Here is a 20,149-nt window from a genome sequence, read left to right as displayed (position 1 = left end):
TGTGGATTCCAAATAAGAGCGAAAAAGGGACCCGTACATAAAACCAGCAATTAGAAATAATATATATGACAATTAGGGGCGTTTTTGGGCGGTTTCCGGGCCAAAGTACTTACATTTTTCTGTTTTAGCGAAAGCTGTTTACTAGGCCATCATTGCAAGGCATGCAGTCGAAATCAATCCGTTTTATAAAAGAATAGTGCCTCGTATGGCATTTAGTTAGTTTTTGCATTTATAATTAAATAACACATTTTTATGACATTTATTAATAAAATTTCTACTAAAAAATAGTTATATTTTAGTTATAAATCGCTTAACAACAATAACAATGGCCTTAAAACTATTTACTTAAATAAAATTAAAGTTAATTACCTGGCTTCACTTATTATTGTATTTTTGAACTAAAACCTTGAGACATCAACGGTTTCACGTCAGCAACCTCTTTTCCACGGGTTTCGGGAAGGTAACGCCACGTCAAAAGGAAACAATACAAACACATCACAGCACATGGTAGGAAAGCATATCCGCCCCATATATTCTCTAATAGCGGAAAGAACATACCAATCACGAAATTGCCACTCCACAAAAAGATCTGACCCATCGACAAGGCAACCGAACGTGTTTCAACTTCGAAAATTTCGGCACCAACAAAATATGGCACCGGTGCCAAACCAATATTGAAAAAGAATATAAACGAAGCAATGAAGATCATACATAGCACAGGTAACCAGCTAACAATGTCCTGTAAGGAAGAGGGAAGAAAGTTGATGTAGAAAGTTTTTAAAGTACTTATTTAGGTTCATAGATGAAGCTTCATAGACATTTTAAGACACTTTGGCAGTTGTTATGGATTCCAACTTATGACATAATCAGAATTTAAAGCTTTTATAATTATAGCAATGCGTGTTGAACTTCTTTAGATTTATATTCAAGAGGATGGATTCGATTAAAATAAAAAATGCTGAAATTAAGCAAGGAAGCAAATACAAGCAGGATGGCTTAGTGGATAAGGCAACTGCAGTTTCACCGTGTGATTCGCGGTTCGAATCTCGGTGAAACCTTTGATAACATTACGAAATTGCCTGATGATTATTACGTGGCGGTTTTCGAAATGGTACCATCGCAATATGCCAGTAAACGTTTTTTTCTTTCTTTTCATTTTCTCTTAGAAAAACATAATAATTGAATATTTAATTATTATAAGCCGGTGTTAAGCTCATGAATTCCTAATAATAAGAAAAAATGCTAAGGTCATGGCAGCAATTTTAATTAGTTTCAATTCTAATTTGGCCAAGAAGCGGATTCCGTAATAGATTTCCCTGTCTGGTAGTAAAAGGATTTAAGAGCTGCTTTCTACCTTTATAGCTGTAACAATGATAAAGTTTCCGCCCTCACGTCCTCGAACAAAAAATAGCACTGAAGATGGCACGATACCAAAGCTGGCCTGCATCTTAACCAAATTCTGCAAGGGATGGCGGAAAATCATTCCAGTATACATCAAAAAATACTGCATTTACTCTTTTTGGGTAAAGTCCAAAAAATTCGTTTTGTTTGTGAAACGATAAATAGAGTTAGAGTGACAGATAGTAGTAGCAATACGTAGTGGTTTCTTTGGTTCGTCCCGCAACATTCTGACCTTTCTTCAGATCTCCTAGTTTCAAAAGATATCTGCCCATAGGAATACCTGCAACCTATAGGCGCCATAGTCAGGAGCTGAAGAACTGCTGCGTCGCTTCGTCCATCTTCTTGGTGACAACTGGAGTCTCAGCGCTTGCTAGGGGAAAATTTCACTAGGTTATCGCTTTCAAAATATTTAACTTGCTGTTACGCGTCCAACGCTTTTATTTAATTGTCTGATCAAGGCCCTAGATTGATGAGGAGTGTGACGACTAGTACCCAGGACCTACCTAATTATTTTCTAGATTTTAGTACTATTATTACTTCATTTAAGTATTGTTTTCAATAAAACCGTTTAACTAAACATTTTTTTTTTAATTATTTTATTTTCAAATTTTTAGTCATTATTTAATTGTCCATTATTTCTCATTCCATTTAGTTCATTTAGTGACTCATTATTACAAGGACTCTTTCCTGACAATTTGTTACAATCTAAGTCCTGAATACATAGTCCTTCCAATGACTTTACTCGACTCTGCGCCACATATGCTTGTCCCTCCTCCAACTCCAAAATATTTTGATGTCACTTCTACCGGACTGTATGTAATATTTGTTCCAAATATGAGCCTAATCGGACCAAAAATACCTTTTTTTTGAATATCTCGATCCTTGCGCCACCTGGCGGCGATTGTTTTCATATGTGGCTTTCTATTCATGTATGTATTATGTGTTACAAATATGAGCCAAATCGGACCACAAATACGATTTTTTGAAATATTTCGATCCATGCGCCACCTATCGGAGTTTTTTTTCATATTATTGCATTGTCATCGGGTTCTGAACTATATTCCAAGTTTCAAGCTTGTAGCTTATTGGGAAGTTACTTAAATTTTAATTACAAAATTCCTATTTGTTTATGGTCTTAATATGACATCTTTCTACCCCTGAAAATTACTTTCGCCAAAGTATGTGATACAAAACAGCAACAACAATAAATACTCACAATATAACTCAATGCAAATGCCATGCCCACCAACGATACTCCGCAACCGCCCGAAGACCACATCATCAAAGGACGACGTCCAAACTTTTGTACCATAACTGGACTTACGCAAGCGAACAAGACATTTAATATGCCCGCACCAAAATTCATCCATGATGCCACCACCAAAGTAAATCCACCTTTCATAAATATGCCCACCGAATAAAAGAATATTGCATTAATGCCACACAACTGCTGACACAATGGGAACGAACAACATATTATTAATGGCATCAAATTTTCCTTATTCGTCACCACCATCCAGAAACTTTGCTTCTCTGTGGGCGCACATGTGGCCAACTCCTTCATTTCTGCCATTTCCATGCGTACACATTCCTCGGAGTTTACGCCGCGTAAACGTTCCAACTCGTTGCGTGCTGCCTCTTCATTGTGACGCATCAAATAGAGCCAACGTGGTGATTCAGGAAACCAATAAACTGGCAAAAAACTGATCACCACAATTACAGCATGAAAACTCAGCGCAAACTGCCACAGATCTTCGTTGCCAAATATCTGTGGCAGACTAAAAACTTGCCCGAAACAAATGCCTGCCGTCACACCAATGGATGTGAAAACAGCCGCAGTACCGCGTAGGTGTGGCGGTGATAGCTCAAGTAAGTAAATTGGATGTGCGGTGTAAATTATTGATCCAGCAAAACCGCTAACGAAACGTCCAATCAAGAGTATCTCCACTGAATTGGTTGTGCGGCAAAATTGTAGAAGAATGCCAGCAATTATGAGTAGGAAGGCGCTAACTAAAAGTGATCCTTTTCTGTAAGAAAAAAATATTGTTTTCAAATGGATTTGTATTATTTGCATGTATATATAATTTTAAACTAAGGAGCTTTAGTACAAGTTCCTGGGTTGGATTGTTTGACCGCTGTCCAATTAAGGGACAACTCAGTGGGGTCCTTAAATAGTCGGTTTTGTTGCCACATTAAACAACGATTAAAATAAAAGAAATGTAATTCGCGTTAACTTCCGAGAAGATTTTAGGCCGAACTTCTCTTCCAATTTGCGTCGTGCTCCTTTTAATTTTTCCTACTACGGGACCTACACGTTTTATGCCGATTCCGAATGGCATTTGCAGGACAGATGAGTTTTCACTGAGAAACTTTTCATGCAGAAATACACTCGTCATGCTGAACATGTATCAAGTAGATATTGCAGGAAAGGCGGCCGCGGCCCGGTCGTTGGTCAGGCTTCGTGATATGGGCTATAGGCTTTCTGACTTCGGACACTCTAGCCTTCTTACCAGTTTCGACTTTATCCCGGACAGAACGGACTATTGTATGCTGATAACTGCTCCCTATACAACCTTTACCCCAGTCATTCCACCGAGAGAAGAGCGGAGAAGAGGAATTATCTGGGGCATGGTACCGGTTAACTTGTTCACGGATGGGTCGAAGTTGGACGGAAAGGTTGGTGGCGGGGTCTTTTGTCAAGAACTACATGTAAGCCGCAAGTTTCAGTTGGCTGATCACTGCAATGTATTCCAAGCGGAAGTTGCTGCGATTAAGGATGCGGTGGATGAAATGCTATCCAGTGCTACTACGGTTAGGGAATCTAACATCTACTCTGATAGCCAAGCGGCTATCAAGACCTTGAGCTCAACTATAGTGCGATCGAGGGTGGTCTGGGAGTGCTTGACTCGCTTGCGATTGCATCGAATTATTTTACAATTAAGATTATCTGGATCCCGGGCCATAGTGATATCGCGGGTAACTGTCAAGCGGATCTCTTAGCCCGCATCGGTACAACTGAACCGGATGAAGATGGCTGTAGGGATTTCGAGATTCTGCTGGCCACCTGTGGATTGCTCCTCCATAGCTGGGCCTCGAGTCAGCTAAGCAAACGTTGGGCGGACACCACGTCTTGCAGAGTAGCAAGACCTTTCTGGCCGAAAGTGGATGGCAGGAGGTCTGCTGAAATAATTGGGTTCACTAAGACTCACCTATCAATGGTCATTGGGGTATCCATGCGGTTCGTACTGGAAACTCCATCCTGCTGCAGCTGTATGGAGGATGATGAGGTGGAATCACCAACACACTTTATGCTTGATTGCCCAGCTTTTGCCAAAACTAGGCGAAAGTACTTCGTTCGCGACTCACTTGGATCTCCCGAGGATTTATCTAAAGTTGAGATCGGTATCATTCGGAGCTTTATCGTTGCTACCCAACGATTCTCTAAGTAGCTAGATTTAAGTCACCGTTATTTTTGGTGTATGTGGTATCACAACGGATCTTCGTGTTGTTCAAGTGAGCTTTCTTTATCAGGGCAGCTGCCACCTAACCTAACCTAACTTAACCTAACCTAACACTCTGAGTGCTTGCCAAATCACTGCCGAGGGGCGACCTCGCTTAGAAAAGCTTTCTTCTAATTGAAAAAAAATTGTTTCTAAAATTTTGGTGTTGCTTTGCTAGGGGCGTGAGCCCAGGAACTTCGGTGTGGTAGGCGGGGCACGCTGGACAGCTAAGCACGAAGTTACTCAACAGTTTCACCTAATCATCCATCATGCAGCTGTAGCAGGAAGGGATTTCCAATATGTTAAGACATATTGCATCTACGTTCTTGGGCAGAGATTCGTCAGAATCCTCCCAGTGTATGATTAGCTGACTGGAGGCCCATCTATAGAGGAGCATACCACAGTTGACTAGGGGTAGCCATCTATATTCGGTTCAGTTGTACACGTTCGCTAGAGATAATGCTATGTACCGGGACCCGTATGATCTTAATCATAAAATAGTTCAACACAATCGTAAAAGAGGTCGTGCACTAGTTGTACGCATGCGGTTTAAAAGATCCGCGTGACAGTTGACTGGAATACCGCTACGACCAAGGACCCAGATTACTCTAATTTTAAAATAGTGCCTTACAATCGGAAGCGTGGTTAGACACTCCAGTACCACTTTCAATCTTATCACGGCTTTTCGTAATAGCAATGCATGAAACTACATCTACTGCATTCTTAATCTCGGAAACTTCCGCTTGAAAGACGCTCCGGTAGCTTAAACTTTCAGGTTCCTGATAAGCTCCAGCAATCATCACTTTCAACTTAGACCCATCCGTTTAGCATTTAACTAATCCACGGTCCTATTTGAGTTCTTCTTCTCAGTCCTCTTTCGAGTGAATGACTGTGTGGAAGCTTGCAGAAACCGATGTTAAGAGACCAATCACCCTCCTGTGGCGTACATCTGCATACCTTTCTCTCGATTCTGGCCGCGCCCCACTCCGCTGCAACAGTTCTGTTCCATAGAACTTTGTGATTGAACTCTAATAGACCGTCTCGACTTTTTATACAACCAGGGCCCTTTCAGTACCTTCAGGCAGAACATTATTAAATGCGGCTTCGATGTCTAGAAATCCACCCAGGTCAAATTATGTATAGTCTAGGTACCACTTACTTGCTTTCCATCGAATGGATATCCATCTCATTTGCTCTGCCCTTACAACAGGCATTCTTCGATAACGATAGTAACCCTTTTAGGACAAACGAGGGGAGTTTAATTGAACTGAAGTCTTTGATCATGTTCCAAGACTTCGGCATGTGCTTTAAGGCAATAAATGCAAATACAGGAAAACTTGCAGGGCTCGAAATGATAACTAGCTCACCCAGATTGACTTTATCGCAGACGGATGGAAGGCATACCTGCAGAGCCACAGATCACCGTTGGTGAAAATAAAGGTGCGACAGAGGTAACGGGGAAAAGAGGAAAATGATTTCCCAAAAAGATTCAGGGATTCCAGCCCACTCATTGTCCAGCCCACTTCACGAATGCCGTTTAGCTGGGATATGGGTATATACTTTGCATATAAATATGTATAGCATAAGATCAGAACTGTTCATTAATCCGCACTGCACTTAATTTCTTTCGCCCTTCGATTATTTTGTTTTGATTTACATGCAAGTCCCCTTTTATGACTTCTAAGATACAACAAGAACTAACCAGAAATAGGCGGAACTAACTAAAATTGCGATACCATGAAGAACAAGACCGAACAAGACAATCAAATCTGCAATACTAGAACGATCCAGTTTTATAAATGCCAAAGTCGCAGTTATGATATATCACAGCGATAATCACATACACTCATATTCGTGATTGAAGTACAAACATTAAAAATATGATTTTTGTTGTGAATTTACCTCCCAAATCGATTAACAATCCCTCCGGCAATAAATGAACCACAAATGCCCCCTATAAGTAATATTGATATTATGGCTGACCAAAGCAGATCGACTTGCGAGGTAGTCAGATGATCGCCATAACGTATCTCAAACGCGTCTAGGCACCACGACTTCATAAACTATCAGAAAAAAATAGTTTTTTTGTTTGGAAATTTGTTATAGGGAAATAAATAAGACGTACCTCAGATAGCGTATTCATAACACCTATACAGTAGCCGGCGGGTATTGCACCACCAAATGTCGTTGCAACACATACCAATACAAGCAGTGGAGTCCAACCATTGCGGTTTGTCTGCAATAAAGAGGAATTATAAAAATAAAAATGATAGTTAGTTGTAAATGGTGATAAAGAACATAGGTTAGGTTAGGTGGTAGCTGTAAGGAAAGCTCACTTGGGCAACAGGAAGGTCCGTTGTGATACCACATACAACAAAAATAACGGTGATTTAGATCTAGTTACTTAGAGAATCGGTGGGTAGCAACGATAAAGCTCCGAATGATACCGATCTCAACTTTGGATAAATCCTCGGGAGATCCAAGGGAGTCGCGACCGAAGTACTTTCACCTAGTTCTGGCAAAAGCTGGGCTATCAAGCATAAAGGGATTTGGTGATTCCACCTCATCATCCTCCATACAGCTGCAGCAGGATGGAGTTTCCAGTATATTGCGACGTACCGCATGGATACCCATGCGACAGTGCCCTGTCAAAACCGCAATGACCATTGATAGGTGAGCCTTAGTGAACCCAATTATTTCAGCAGACCTCCTGCCATCCACTTTCCGTCAGAAAGATCTTGCTACCCTGCAAGACGTGGTGTCCGCCCAACGTTTGCTGAGCTGACTCGAGGCTCAGCTGTGGAGGAGCAATCCACAAGTGGCCAGCGGAATCCCGAAATCCCTACAGCCATCTTCATCCGGTTCAGTTGTACCGATGCGGGCTAAGCGATCCAATTGACAGTTACCCGGTATATCACTATGGTCCGGGACCCAGCTAATCTTACTTGTAAAATAATTCGATGCAATCACAAGCGAAGTCGGGCACTTCCAGACCACCCTCGATCGCACTGTAGTTGTGCTCAAGGTCTCAAGGCCTTGATAGCCGCTTGGCTATCAGAGTAGATATTAAATTTGCTAACCGTAGTAACACTGGATAGCATTTCATCCACCGCATTCTTAATCGCAGCAACTTCCGCTCGGAATACACTACAGTGATCAGCCAACTTAAACTTGTGGCTTACATTTAGCTCTTGACAAACCAGATCGCCCTCATGTTTTGCCATAGAGTCGAGTGCAGCGAAGAAAGTTTTGCTGCTTTGTTTAAGGTAGCATCTAGATGAGCATTTCACGTGAGGGCTCTGTCCAGTGTAACACTAGGTATTTTGCTTCCATGGAAATTCGGATTTTGGTGCCATTCAGGCAGGGGCGGATCCAGCATGATTTGGGAGGGGGGCGATTTAAGTCAACTTATTAAATAAGATAAAGTGACCTTAAAATGTTTCATACAAACACACATACATATCTACACTCATCTACAAAAGTCATCATCACTCAGATTTTTCCAGTTTTTATTAAGTTTTGCTTCGACCTTCATTATTTTCCATATTTTTATAAAAATATGTATTATTATATAACACCAACAATGCAAATATACCCTGAAGACTTTTTAGAAAATTCGGGAAAATTCCGCGAATTTTCATGCAAATTTTTAGCTTTCAGTAAGAATTTTTAGAATTTATCTCTCAGATAAGGTTTTGCATGAACGTTTGCGGGCAATCAAAGAGAGATTTTTTGAAATACATATGTACATACATACAGTGTTGCCCTTTTGTCGCTTTGCGGAGGTTTCATCCTTTTTAGAACATTTTGCTCCTTTGAAAACTATTTCAAATATTTTTAGAACTATTTTGGGGCTCAATATTTTACCCTGTCATAAACATCAAAATTAACAAGTAAGGAAGGTTAAGTTCGGGTGTAACCGAACATTACATACTCAGTTGAGAGATATGGTGACAACATAAGGGAAAATAACCATGTAGGAAAATGAACCGAGGGAAACCCTGGAATGTGTTTGTATGACATGTGTATCAAATGAAAGGCATTAAAGAGTATTTTATGAGGGAGTGGGCCATAGTTCTATAGGTGGACGCCATTTAGGGATATCGCCATAAAGGTGGATCAGGGTTGACTCTAGAATTTGTTTGTACGATATGGGTATCAAATGAAAGGTGTTAATGAGTATTTTAAAAGGGAGTAATCCTTAGTTCCATAGGTGGACGCCGTTTCGAAATATCTCCATTAAGGTGGACCAGGGGTGACCCTAGAATTTGTTTGTACAATATTGGTATCAAAAAAAAGGTGTTAATGAGTATTTTAAAAGGGAGTGGGCCTTAGTTCTATAGGTGGGCGCCGTTTCGAAATATCGCCATAAAGGTGGACCAGGAGTGACCCTAGAATTTGTTGGTACGATATGGGTATCAAATTAAAGGTATTAATGAGGGTTTTAAAAGGGAGTCGTGGTAGTTGTATAGGTGATCGCTTTTTCGAGATATCGCCATAAAGGTGGACCAGCGGTGACTCTAGAATGCGTTTGTACAATATGGGTATCAAACGAAAGGTGTTAATGAGTATTTTAAAAGGGAGTGGGCCTTAGTTCTATAGGTGGACGCCTATTCGAGGTATCGCAATAAAGGTGGGCCAGGGGTGACTCTAGACTTTGTTTGTACGATATGGGTATCATATGAAAGGTGTTAATGAGTATTTTTAAAAGGGAGAGGGCCTTCGTTCTATAGGTGGTCGCCTTTTCGATATATCGCCATAAAGGTGGACCAGGGGTGACTCTAGAATATGTTTGTACGATATGGGTATCAAATGAAAGGTGTTAATGAGTATTTTAAAAGGGCGTGGGGCTTAGTTCTATAGGTGGACGCCTTTTCGAGATATCGCCATAAAGGTGGACCAGGGGTGACTCTAGAATGTGTTTGTACGATATTGGTATCAAATTAAAGGTATTAATGAGAGTTTTAAAAGGGGGTGGTGGTAGTTGTATATGTGAAGGCGTTTTCCAGATATCGACCAAAATGTGGACCAGGGTGACCCAGAACATCATCTGTTGGATACCGCTAATTTATTTATATATGTAATACCTGTAAAGATTTCAAGGGTTTTTTATTTCGCCCTGCAGAACTTTTTCATTTTCTTCTACTTAATATGGTAGGTGTCAAAACCATTTTACAAAGTTTTTTTCCAAAGTTATATTTCGCGTCAATAAACCAATCCAATTACCATGTTTCATCCCTTTTTTCGTATTTGGTATAGAATTATGGCATTTTTTTCATTTTTCGTAATTTTCGATATCGAAAAAGTGGTCGTCATAGTCGGATTTCGCTCATTTTTTATACCAAAATAAAGTGCGTTCAGATAAGTACGTGAACTAAGTTCGGTAAAGATATGTCGATTTTTGCTGTAGTTATCGCGTTAACGGCCATGCGGAAGGACAGACGGACGACCGTGTATAAAAACTGGGCGTGGCTTCAACCGATTTCAAAAGGATTGGCTAATTTTTCTTCGACTTACGGCATTAAAAGTATCCTAGACAAATTAAATGAAAAAGGGCGGAGCCACGCCTATTTTGAAATTTTCTTTTATTTTTGTATTTTGTTGCACCATATGATTACTGGAGTTGAATGTTGACATAATTTACTTATATACTGTAAAGATATTAAATTTTTTGAAAATTTTACTTTAAAAACAAATTTTTTAAAAGTGGGCGTGGTCCTTCTCCGATTTTGCTAATTTTTACTAAGCGTACATATAGTAATAGGAGTAACGTTCCTGCCAAATTTCATCATGATAGCTTCAACTACTGCCAAATTACAGCTTGCAAAAATTTTAAATTACCTTCTTTTAAAAGTGGGCGGTGCCACTCCCATTTTCCAAAATTTTACTAATTTTCAATTCTGCGTCATAAGTTCAACTCATCTACCAAATTTCATGACTTTATCTGTCTTTGGTAATGAATTATTGCACTTTTCCGGTTTTTCGAAATTTTCGATATCGAAAAAGTGGGCGTGGTTATAGTCCAATATCGTTCATTTTAAATAGCGATCTGAGGTGAGTGCTCAGGAACCTACGTACCAAATTTCATCAAGATACCTCAAAATTTACTCAAGTTATCGTGTTAACGGACGGACGGACATGGCTCAATCAAATTTTTTTTCAATCCTGATGATTTTGATATATGGAAGTCTATATCTATCTCGATTCCTTTATACCTGTACAACCAACCGTTATGCAATCAAACTTAATATACCCTGTGAGCTCTGCTCAACTGAGTATAAAAATGCACTTGATTATTTTAAAAAGTATCTATAGAAATATGATTCAGAAATGATATCCTTTCGAATTTATAAGAAATCCAAACTTAACAATTAAGGAAGGCTAAGTTCGGGTGTAACCGAACATTACATACTCAGTTGAGAGCTACGGAGACAAAATAAGGAAAATCACCATGTAGGAAAATGAACATAGGGTAACCCTGGAATGTGGTTGTATGACATGTGTATCAAATGGAAGGTATTAAAGAGTATTTTAAGAGAGAGTAGGCCATAGTTCTATGGATGGACGCCATTTAGGAATATCGCCATAAAGGTGGACCAGGGCTGACTCTAGAATTTGTTTGTACGATATGGGTATCAAATGAAAGGTGTTACTGAGCACTTTAAGAGGAAGTGGGCCTTAGGTCTATAGGTGGACGCCTTTTCGAGATATCGCCATTAGGGTGGGCCAGGGTGACTCTAGAATGTGTTTGTACGATATGGGTATCAAATGAAAGGTGGTAATGAGTATTTTAAAAGGGAGTAATCCTTAGTTCTATAGGTGGACGCCTTTTCGAGATATTGCCATAAAGGTGGACCAAGGGTGACTCTAGAATGTTTCTACGATATGGGTATCAAACGAAAGGTGTTACTGAGCATTTTAAGAGGGAGTGGGCATTAGGTCTATAGGTGGACGCCTTTTCGAGATATCGCCATTAGGGTGGGCCAGGTGTGACTCTAGAATGTTTGTACGATATGGGTATCAAACGAAAGGTGTTACTGAGCATTTTAAGAGGGAGTGGGCATTAGGTCTATAGGTGGACGCCTTTTCGAGATATCGCCATTAGGGTGGGCCAGGGGTGACTCTAGAATGTTTGTACGATATGGATATCAAACGAAAGGTGTTACTGGGCATTTTAAGAGGGAGTGGACATTAGGTCTATAGGTGGACGCCTTTTCGAGATATCGCCATTAGGGTGGGCCAGGGGTGACTCTAGAATGTTTGTACGATATGGGTATCAAACGAAAGGTGTTACTGGGCATTTTAAGAGGGAGTGGGCATTAGGTCTATAGGTGGACGCCTTTTCGAGATATCGCCATTAGGGTGGGCCAGGGGTGACTCTAGAATGTGTTTGTACGATATGGATATCAAATTAAAGGTATTAATGAGGGTTTTAAAAGCGAGTGGCCCTTAGATGTATATGTGAAGGCGTTCTCGCGATATCGACCAAAATGGGGACCAGGTGATCCAGAAAATCATCTGTCGGGTACTGCTAATTTAATTATATATGCAATACCACTAACAGTATTCCTGCCAAGATTCCAAGGGCTGTTGATTTCGCCTTGTAGAACTTTTTCATTTTCTTCTACTTAATATGGCAGGTGTCACACCCATTTTACAATTTTTTTTCCAAAATTATATTTTGCGTCAATAAACCAATCTAGTTACCATGTTTCATCCCTTTTTTCGTATTTGGTATAGAATTATGGCATTTTTTTCATTTTTCGTAATTTTCGATATCGATAAAGTGGGCGTGGTTATGGTCGGATTTCGGCCATTTTTTATACCAAAATAAAGTGAGTTCAGATAAGTACGTGGGCTTAGTTTAGTAAAGATATATCGGCGGAGCCGCGCCCATTTTGAAATTTTCTTTTATTTTTGTATTTTGTTGCATCATATTATTACTGGAGTTGAATTTTGACTTAATTTACTTATATACAGTAAAGATATTAAATTTTTTGTTAAAATTTGAATTAAAAAATTTTTTTTTTAAAAAGTGGGCGTGTTCTTCATCCGATTTTGCTAATTTTTATTTGCCACATATATAGTAATAGTAGTAACGTTCCTGCCAAATTTCATCATGATATCTTCAACGACTGCCAAATTACAGCTTGCAAAACTTTTAAATTACCTTCTTGTAAAAGTGGGCGGTGCCACGCCCATTGTCCAAAATCTTACTAATTTTCTATTCTGCGTCATAACGTCAACCCATCTACCAAGTTTCATCGCTTTAACCGCCTTTGGCAATGAATTATCGCATTTTTTCGGTTTTTCGAATTTTTCGATATCGAAAAAGTGGGCGTGGTTATAGTCTGATATCGTTCATTTTAAATAGCGATCTGAGATGAGTTCCCAGGAATCTGTATACCAAATTTCATCAAGATACCTCAAAATTTACTCAAGTTATCGTGTTAACGGACAGACGGACGGACGGACGGACATGGCTCAATCAAATTTTTTTTCGATACTGATGATTTTGATATATGGAAGTCTATATCTATCTCGATTCCTTTATACCTGTACAACCAACCGTTATCCAATCAAAGTTAATATACTCTGTGAGATCTGCTCAACTGATTATAAAAACAAGTAAAGAAGGCTAAGTTCGGGTGTAACCGAACATTACATACTCAGTTGAGAGCTATGGAGACAAAATAAGGAAAATCACCATGTAGGAAAATGAAGCTAGGGTAACCCTGGAATGTGGTTGTATGACATGTGTATCAAATGGAAGGTATTAAAGAGTATTTTAAGAGAGAGTAGGTCATAGTTCTATGGATGGACGCCATTTAGGGATATCGCCATAAAGGTGGACCAGGGCTGACTCTAGAATTTGTTTGTACGATATGGGTATCAAATGAAAAGTGTTACTGAGCATTTTAAGAGGGAGTGGGCCTTAGGTCTATAGGTGAACTCCTTTTCGAGAAATCGCCATAAAGGTGGACCAGGGGTGACTCTAGAATATGTTTGTACGATATGGGTATCAAATGAAAGCTGTTAATGAGTATTTTGAAAAGGAATGATCCTTAGTTCCATAGGTGGACGCCGTTTCGAGATATCGCCATAAAGGTGGACCAGGGGTGTCTCTAGAATGTGTTTGTACGATATGGGAATCAAATGAAAGGTGTTACTGAGCATTTTAAGAGGGAGTGGGCATTAGGTCTATAGGTGGACGCCTTTTCGAGATATCGTCATTAGGGTGGGCCAGGGGTGACTCTAGAATGTGTTTGTACGATATGAGTATCAAACGAAAGGTGTTACTGAGCATTTTAAGAGGGAGTGGGCATTAGGTCTATAGGTGGACGCCTTTTCGAGATATCGCCATTAGGGTGGGCCAGGGGTGACTCTAGAATGTGTTTGTATGATATGGGTATCAAATGAAAGATGGTAATGAGTATTTTAAAAGGGAGTAATCCTTAGATCTATAGGTGGACGCCTTTTCGAGATATCGCCATAAAGGTGGACCAATGGTGACTCTAGAATGTTTGTACGATATGGGTATCAAACGAAAGGTGTTCCTGAGCATTTTAAGAGGGAGTGGGCATCAGGTCTACAGGTGGACGCCTTTTCGAGATATCGGCATTAGGGTGGGCCAGGGGTGACTCTAGAATGTGTTTGTACGATATGGGTATCAAACGAAAGGTGTTACTGAGCATTTTAAGAGGGAGTGGGCATTAGGTCTATAGGTGGACGCCTTTTCGAGATATCGCCATTAGGGTGGGCCAGGGGTGACTCTAGAATGTTTGTACGATATGGGTATCAAACGAAAGGTGTTACTGAGCATTTTAAGAGGGAGTGGGCATTAGGTCTATAGGTGGACGCCTTTTCGAGATATCGCCATTAGGGTGGGCCAGGGGTGACTCTAGAATGTGTTTGTACGATATGGGTATCAAATGAAAGGTGGTAATGAGTATTTTAAAAGGGAGTAATCCTTAGTTCTATAGGTGGACGCCTTTTCGAGATATCGCCATAAAGGTGGACCAAGGGTGACTCTAGAATGTTTGTACGATATGGGTATCAAACGAAAGGTGTTACTGAGCATTTTAAGATGGAGTGGGCATTAGGTCTATAGGTGGACGCCTTTTCGAGATATCGTCATTAGGGTGGGCCAGGGTGACTCTAGAATGTGTTTGTACGATATGGGTATCAAATGAAAGGCCTTTTTCAATGCCCTTCGATAAAATGAAAGGTACGACTTTAAATTTGGAATATTAAATTTATTTGTTACAAAAAATCGCGTTATATACGTGTAATCATATCAAGAGTTGGACTGTAATTGGTACAAAAGGTAAAGAATGTGAGTAGGAAGAAGAAATTAGTTGTTTGTACACTTGTGAGTATATACGTATGCATGTACATATTTAGAAACGTAGCCAGCTATAACTTTCAAGTTGACCTAGCGGGACATTATTAGTCAATGTAAGTGATTGTTGTTGGGCCCGAATGGTATGATTTTTATTTTTTATGTGGAGGCGAGGTGGATGTCACGCGCAAGAGTGTGTTGTGGGTGCATTTGACGGTGGCGATGAAAGAGTGCGATTGGAACTCCATTCCAAGAGAGTGAGTGCGAGATAATAACGAGTATGCGAGAATTTGTAGGTGATGGTGTAGATGGTCGACCAACGATGAAAATGGGTGTGACAATAGCGACGACATTAAAGTGTGAAAATTGTAGCGATTATACCATGTGGCAAATTATATTATTTTATTACGAAAAACCTTGCGCTTGAACAGTGGTAATGAGTATTTTAAAAGGGAGTAATCCTTAGTTCTATAGGTGGACGCCTTTTCAAGATATCGCCATAAAGGTGGACCAAGGGTGACTCTAGAATGTTTGTACGATATGGGTATCAAACTAAAGGTGTTACTGAGCATTTTAAGAGGGAGTGGGCATTAGGTATATAGGTGGACGCCTTTTTGAGATATCGCCATTAGGGTGGGCCAGGGGTGACTCTATAATGTTTGTACGATAACGATATCAAACGAAAGGTGTTACTGAGCACTTTAAGAGGGAGTGGGCATTAGGTCTATAGGTGGACGACTTTTCGAAATATCGCCATTAGGGTGGGCCAGGGGTGACTCTAGAATGATACGATATGGATATCAAATTAAAGGTATTAATGAGGGTTTTAAAAGCGAGTGTCCCTTAGATGTATATGTGAAGGCGTTCTCGCGATATCGACCAAACTGTGGACCAGGTGATCCAGAAAATCATCTGTCGGGTACTGCTAATTTATTTATATATGCAATACCACTAACAGTATTCTTGCCAAGATTCCAAGGGCTGTTGATTTCGCCTTGTAGAACTTTTTCATTTTCTTCTACTTAATATGGTAGGTGTCACACCCATTTTACAAAGTTTTTTCCAAAGTTATATTTTGCGTCAATAAACCAATCCAGTTACCATGTTTCATCCCTTTTTTCGTATTTGGTATAGAATTATGGCATTTTTTTCATTTTTCGTAATTTTCGATATCGATAAAGTGGGCGTGTTTATGGTCGGATTTCGGCCATTTTTTATACCAAGATAAAGTGAGTTCAGATAAGTATGTGGGCTAAGTTTAGTAAAGATATATCGGTTTTTGCTCAAGTTATCGTGTTAACGGCCGAGCGGAAGGACAGACGGTGGTCTGTGTATAAAAACTGGGCGTGGCTTTCACCGATTTCGCCCATTTTCACAGAGAACAGTTACCGTCATAGAATCTATGCCCCTACCAAATTTGAGAAGGATTGGTAAATTTTTGTTCGACTTATGGCATTAAAAGTATTCTAGACAAACTAAATGAAAATGGGCGGAGCTACGCCCATTTTGAAATTTTATTTTATTTTTGTATTTTGTTGCATCATATCATTACTGGAGTTGAATTTTGACTTAATTTACTTATATATAGTAAATATATTACATTTTTTGTTAAAATTTGAATTAAAAATTTTTTTTTTTTTTTTTAAAAGTCCAATTTTGCTAATTTTTATTTAGCACATATATAGTAATAGTAGTAACGTTCCTGCCAAATTTCTTGTAAAAGTGGGCGGTGCCACGCCCATTGTCCAAAATCTTACTAATTTTCTATTCTGTGTCATAACGTCAACCCATCTACCAAGTTTCATCGCTTTAACCGCCTTTGGCAATGAATTATCGCATTTTTCGGTTTTTCGAAATTTTCGATATCGAAAAAGTGGGCGTGGTTATAGTCCAATATCGTTCATTTTAAATAGCGATCTGAGATAAGTGCCCAGGAATCTACATACCAAATTTCATCAAGATACCTCAAAATTTACTCAAGTTATCGTGTTAGCGGACAGACGGGCGGACATGGCTCAATCAAATTTTTTTTCGATACTGATGATTTTGATATATGGAAGCCTATATCTACTCGATTCCTTTATACCTGTACAACCAACCGTTATCCAATCAAAGTTAATATACTCTGTGAGCTCTGCTCAACTGAGTATAATAAAGGTGCGTATTCAAAGTCGAAATATAGTTACCTATACTTCAAATTTGGTCACAGCTTTTTTGACATATTATCCATAGCAAATTATTTTAAAAAGCATACCTACGTAACAATGATTGTGAATATGACCATAGTTTTTTGGGTATTTTAATGTAGAAAAGGATTTTTATTAGTCCTTTTAAATTGATTTACAGCTTATAGCTGTTAAAAATTTAAATTAAAAGATGCATTGCTAAGAGCTTGACTTTAACGGATCAGCTCAATGTATAATTTTGGTGCGGTCTTGCTACACAAAGTTTGTTTAGCATAAAAGTAAAATCCCTATTGACCGCTTTTTGAAAATTCTCAACGACAACGCTGTTCACAGCAGATTCGAAGAAGGGTACTTTTGACATAGCGGCTACGGTTACCACTTCGATCCATTTATACATAACTGTTGCTTTTTGTTTAGGTTTGGTCTGATGCCACTTTTCCTCCAGTCTTGTTCTTTGTACGGAAGCGAAAGCAAAAGTGACAAAAAATGGGTTTGTTTGCACCACTAAAATATGTACTTAAACCAAGACCGGTTAACAAAATTATAGGTTTTTCTCCAAGATATCACATTGCAATGCATATTCAGGCGGCTTTTTGGCCGAAGTGTCAGCCGATATCAAAGCTATGAAATAAAAGATTTATTTGTATGTGTGTATATCTTTTTTCATAGTAGGGCAATAGGATCACTTAACACACGTTCTCAGATTTTTTTAGCACCAAGAAATAATTATCACAGCATTTTAAGACGGAGCCAGACATATGTAGCTAAATTGACAAATAAACGACTGAATAAGCAGGCCTGAACCGTGATAAAAAATAAATAAAAACAAATATATACTTGGCGCTATTTATCTCAGAAAATATTTAGGCTGAGCTTATCTTCATGTTTGCATCTTGCCCCTTTTTAGTTTTTCCTACAAATATACGGGCCGGGGCTTTAATTTTTTATGCCGACTCCGAACGGCACCTGGAAGGCAGATGAATTTTCACTGAGAAGGTTTTTAATGGCAGACACTTTTCGGAGTGTTTGTCAAACCACTGTCGAGGGCGACCCTGCTTAGAAATGCTTTTTTGTAATTGAATGAACTTTTTTCTTAAATGTTGATTTTGCTTTTGCGCGGGTCTTGAACGCAGCACTCTCGATGTGGTAGGCAGAGTACGCTACCACTACACCACGGCGCCGCCAGAGTCTTGAACCAGCAAAAGCAATAAGTTAAGCCTAAATTCCGGTTAAATAATTATAAGATGAAAAAATAACTGTTTTTGTTTTTATCGGCCCATTGACAAATGATTCAAGGTTCGATTCGAGCTCAACAATAATTTTTTTCCTAATGATAATTATTGTTATTTTTTCATTTTTCTAAATTTGAAAAATTTTATTTTGTTTTTGGAATAGTCAGTAGAAAATTTTTCAGACTACCTGCCCTAACTGCGCAGATAGATCCATTTCGAAGGGTGCTAAGCCTTCATCATCAGTACGCTTTGGGCACGCTGCGCTAACCATTTAGCCATACAGCGGTGGTTTGTTTGACTGGCAAATTGCTACTTCTATTCCTTTTTACCAACTATATTTATTCAGTGTTGCGCAATCTGTTGCAAATCACTGATCCGCCACTGCATCCAGGGATGGTTCTGGCATGCATAGTTTTTTTTTCCTTTGGTATCACACCATATTTATATGATGCACAGGGCTTGTTCCATGAGATTGGATGTTGTTTTCCCGTGCATTCCTGTGATGCAGATTACTAAGTCATCTGCGTATCCTTGTGTGTAAACTTTCACTAACTGTAGAAGGTCTTTTATGACTATGGTTCACAAGGTAGGTAAGAGTACACCCCCTTAAGGGCGTAGCGGTCACACATAGTAACTCAGTTATCCCTCAAGACTGACATGTCTTCTCTTAAGCATGGATAGTACCCAGCGAACAATCATTGGGGTTATATGTTTGCCAATCATAGATTGTTCGATTGAATGATTTGTCGTGTTATCGAGAGCCCCAGAAATTAGAAGAAAAGAGCAGAGGGCTATATTTTTAGATCCCAAAGCCTATATCCTAACCTCTTACGTATGAAATGCGTATGAAAGAGCAAAGTTTGATTCCTAATTCGTTGTATACTCTTTTATACAAAATCGGTTCTCTTGAAGCTTCGAATTTTATTGTCAATGTAAAAAATGACAATCAAAAATAAATTATTTTCAATAATTTACGAAAAGTAGAAAAACACAAAAAAATTAAAAATTTAATTTTCGCTGCATTTGCTACAAAAGATAATATGACTTTTTCAAAAATAGGCACATATTTGGTTAGGTGGTGCGACATCTATGGGTAGTTGCGCATGCATTTTATTTTGATTATATTGTGGCGAATGCTGACATCACTAGGCTGTAAGTAAATAATCACGCAACAACAAAAACATGAAGCAAGCCACACTGGTGTACATGAATACGTCAGGCATCATTTACACACATACATACAAGGCAACGAAGAAATATTTCACACACACATGTGGTCATCAGCCAAAGTAGTTACACATACACACCAATGAACTGCAAAAATCGAACACAACAACCTTCGATTACATTCGGCAACATGATCGTGTTCAATGATCCAACTTGCTTAAACGAACATAATTGACATTTATTTAAAATCAACCAACTTATTGCATGCGTGAATATAATCAATTCAGGCGTTTTCTCGTTTGCCTCAACGGTGATTACATT

General features: G+C 39.1%; 1 protein-coding gene across 2 annotated transcripts in view; it reads right to left on the bottom strand.

Annotated features, from left to right (window-relative positions):
- Nucleotides 1-247: 247 nt before the first annotated feature.
- LOC137247004 (solute carrier family 2, facilitated glucose transporter member 3-like) overlaps nt 248-20,149 on the bottom strand; it is a 52,898-nt gene continuing 32,996 nt past the window's right edge. The window contains exons 2-5 of one of the 2 annotated variants that reach the window (XM_067778070.1): nt 7,027-7,137; nt 6,804-6,964; nt 2,618-3,428; nt 248-739 (exon numbers count right to left, since the gene is read on the bottom strand). In XM_067778070.1, coding sequence (XP_067634171.1) covers nt 383-739; nt 2,618-3,428; nt 6,804-6,964; nt 7,027-7,137 — 1,440 coding nt within the window. In that variant the 3' untranslated portion in view covers nt 248-382. The remainder of the gene's footprint in view (nt 740-2,617; nt 3,429-6,803; nt 6,965-7,026; nt 7,138-20,149) is intronic. The other variant, XM_067778071.1, reaches the window with a different exon arrangement.

Source organism: Eurosta solidaginis, chromosome 3 (assembly GCF_040869045.1).
Source record: "Eurosta solidaginis isolate ZX-2024a chromosome 3, ASM4086904v1, whole genome shotgun sequence".
Taxonomy (NCBI): domain Eukaryota; kingdom Metazoa; phylum Arthropoda; class Insecta; order Diptera; family Tephritidae; genus Eurosta; species Eurosta solidaginis.
The sequence above is the reverse complement of the archived record's forward strand: the minus strand, read 5'-3'. Positions and strand labels throughout refer to the sequence as shown.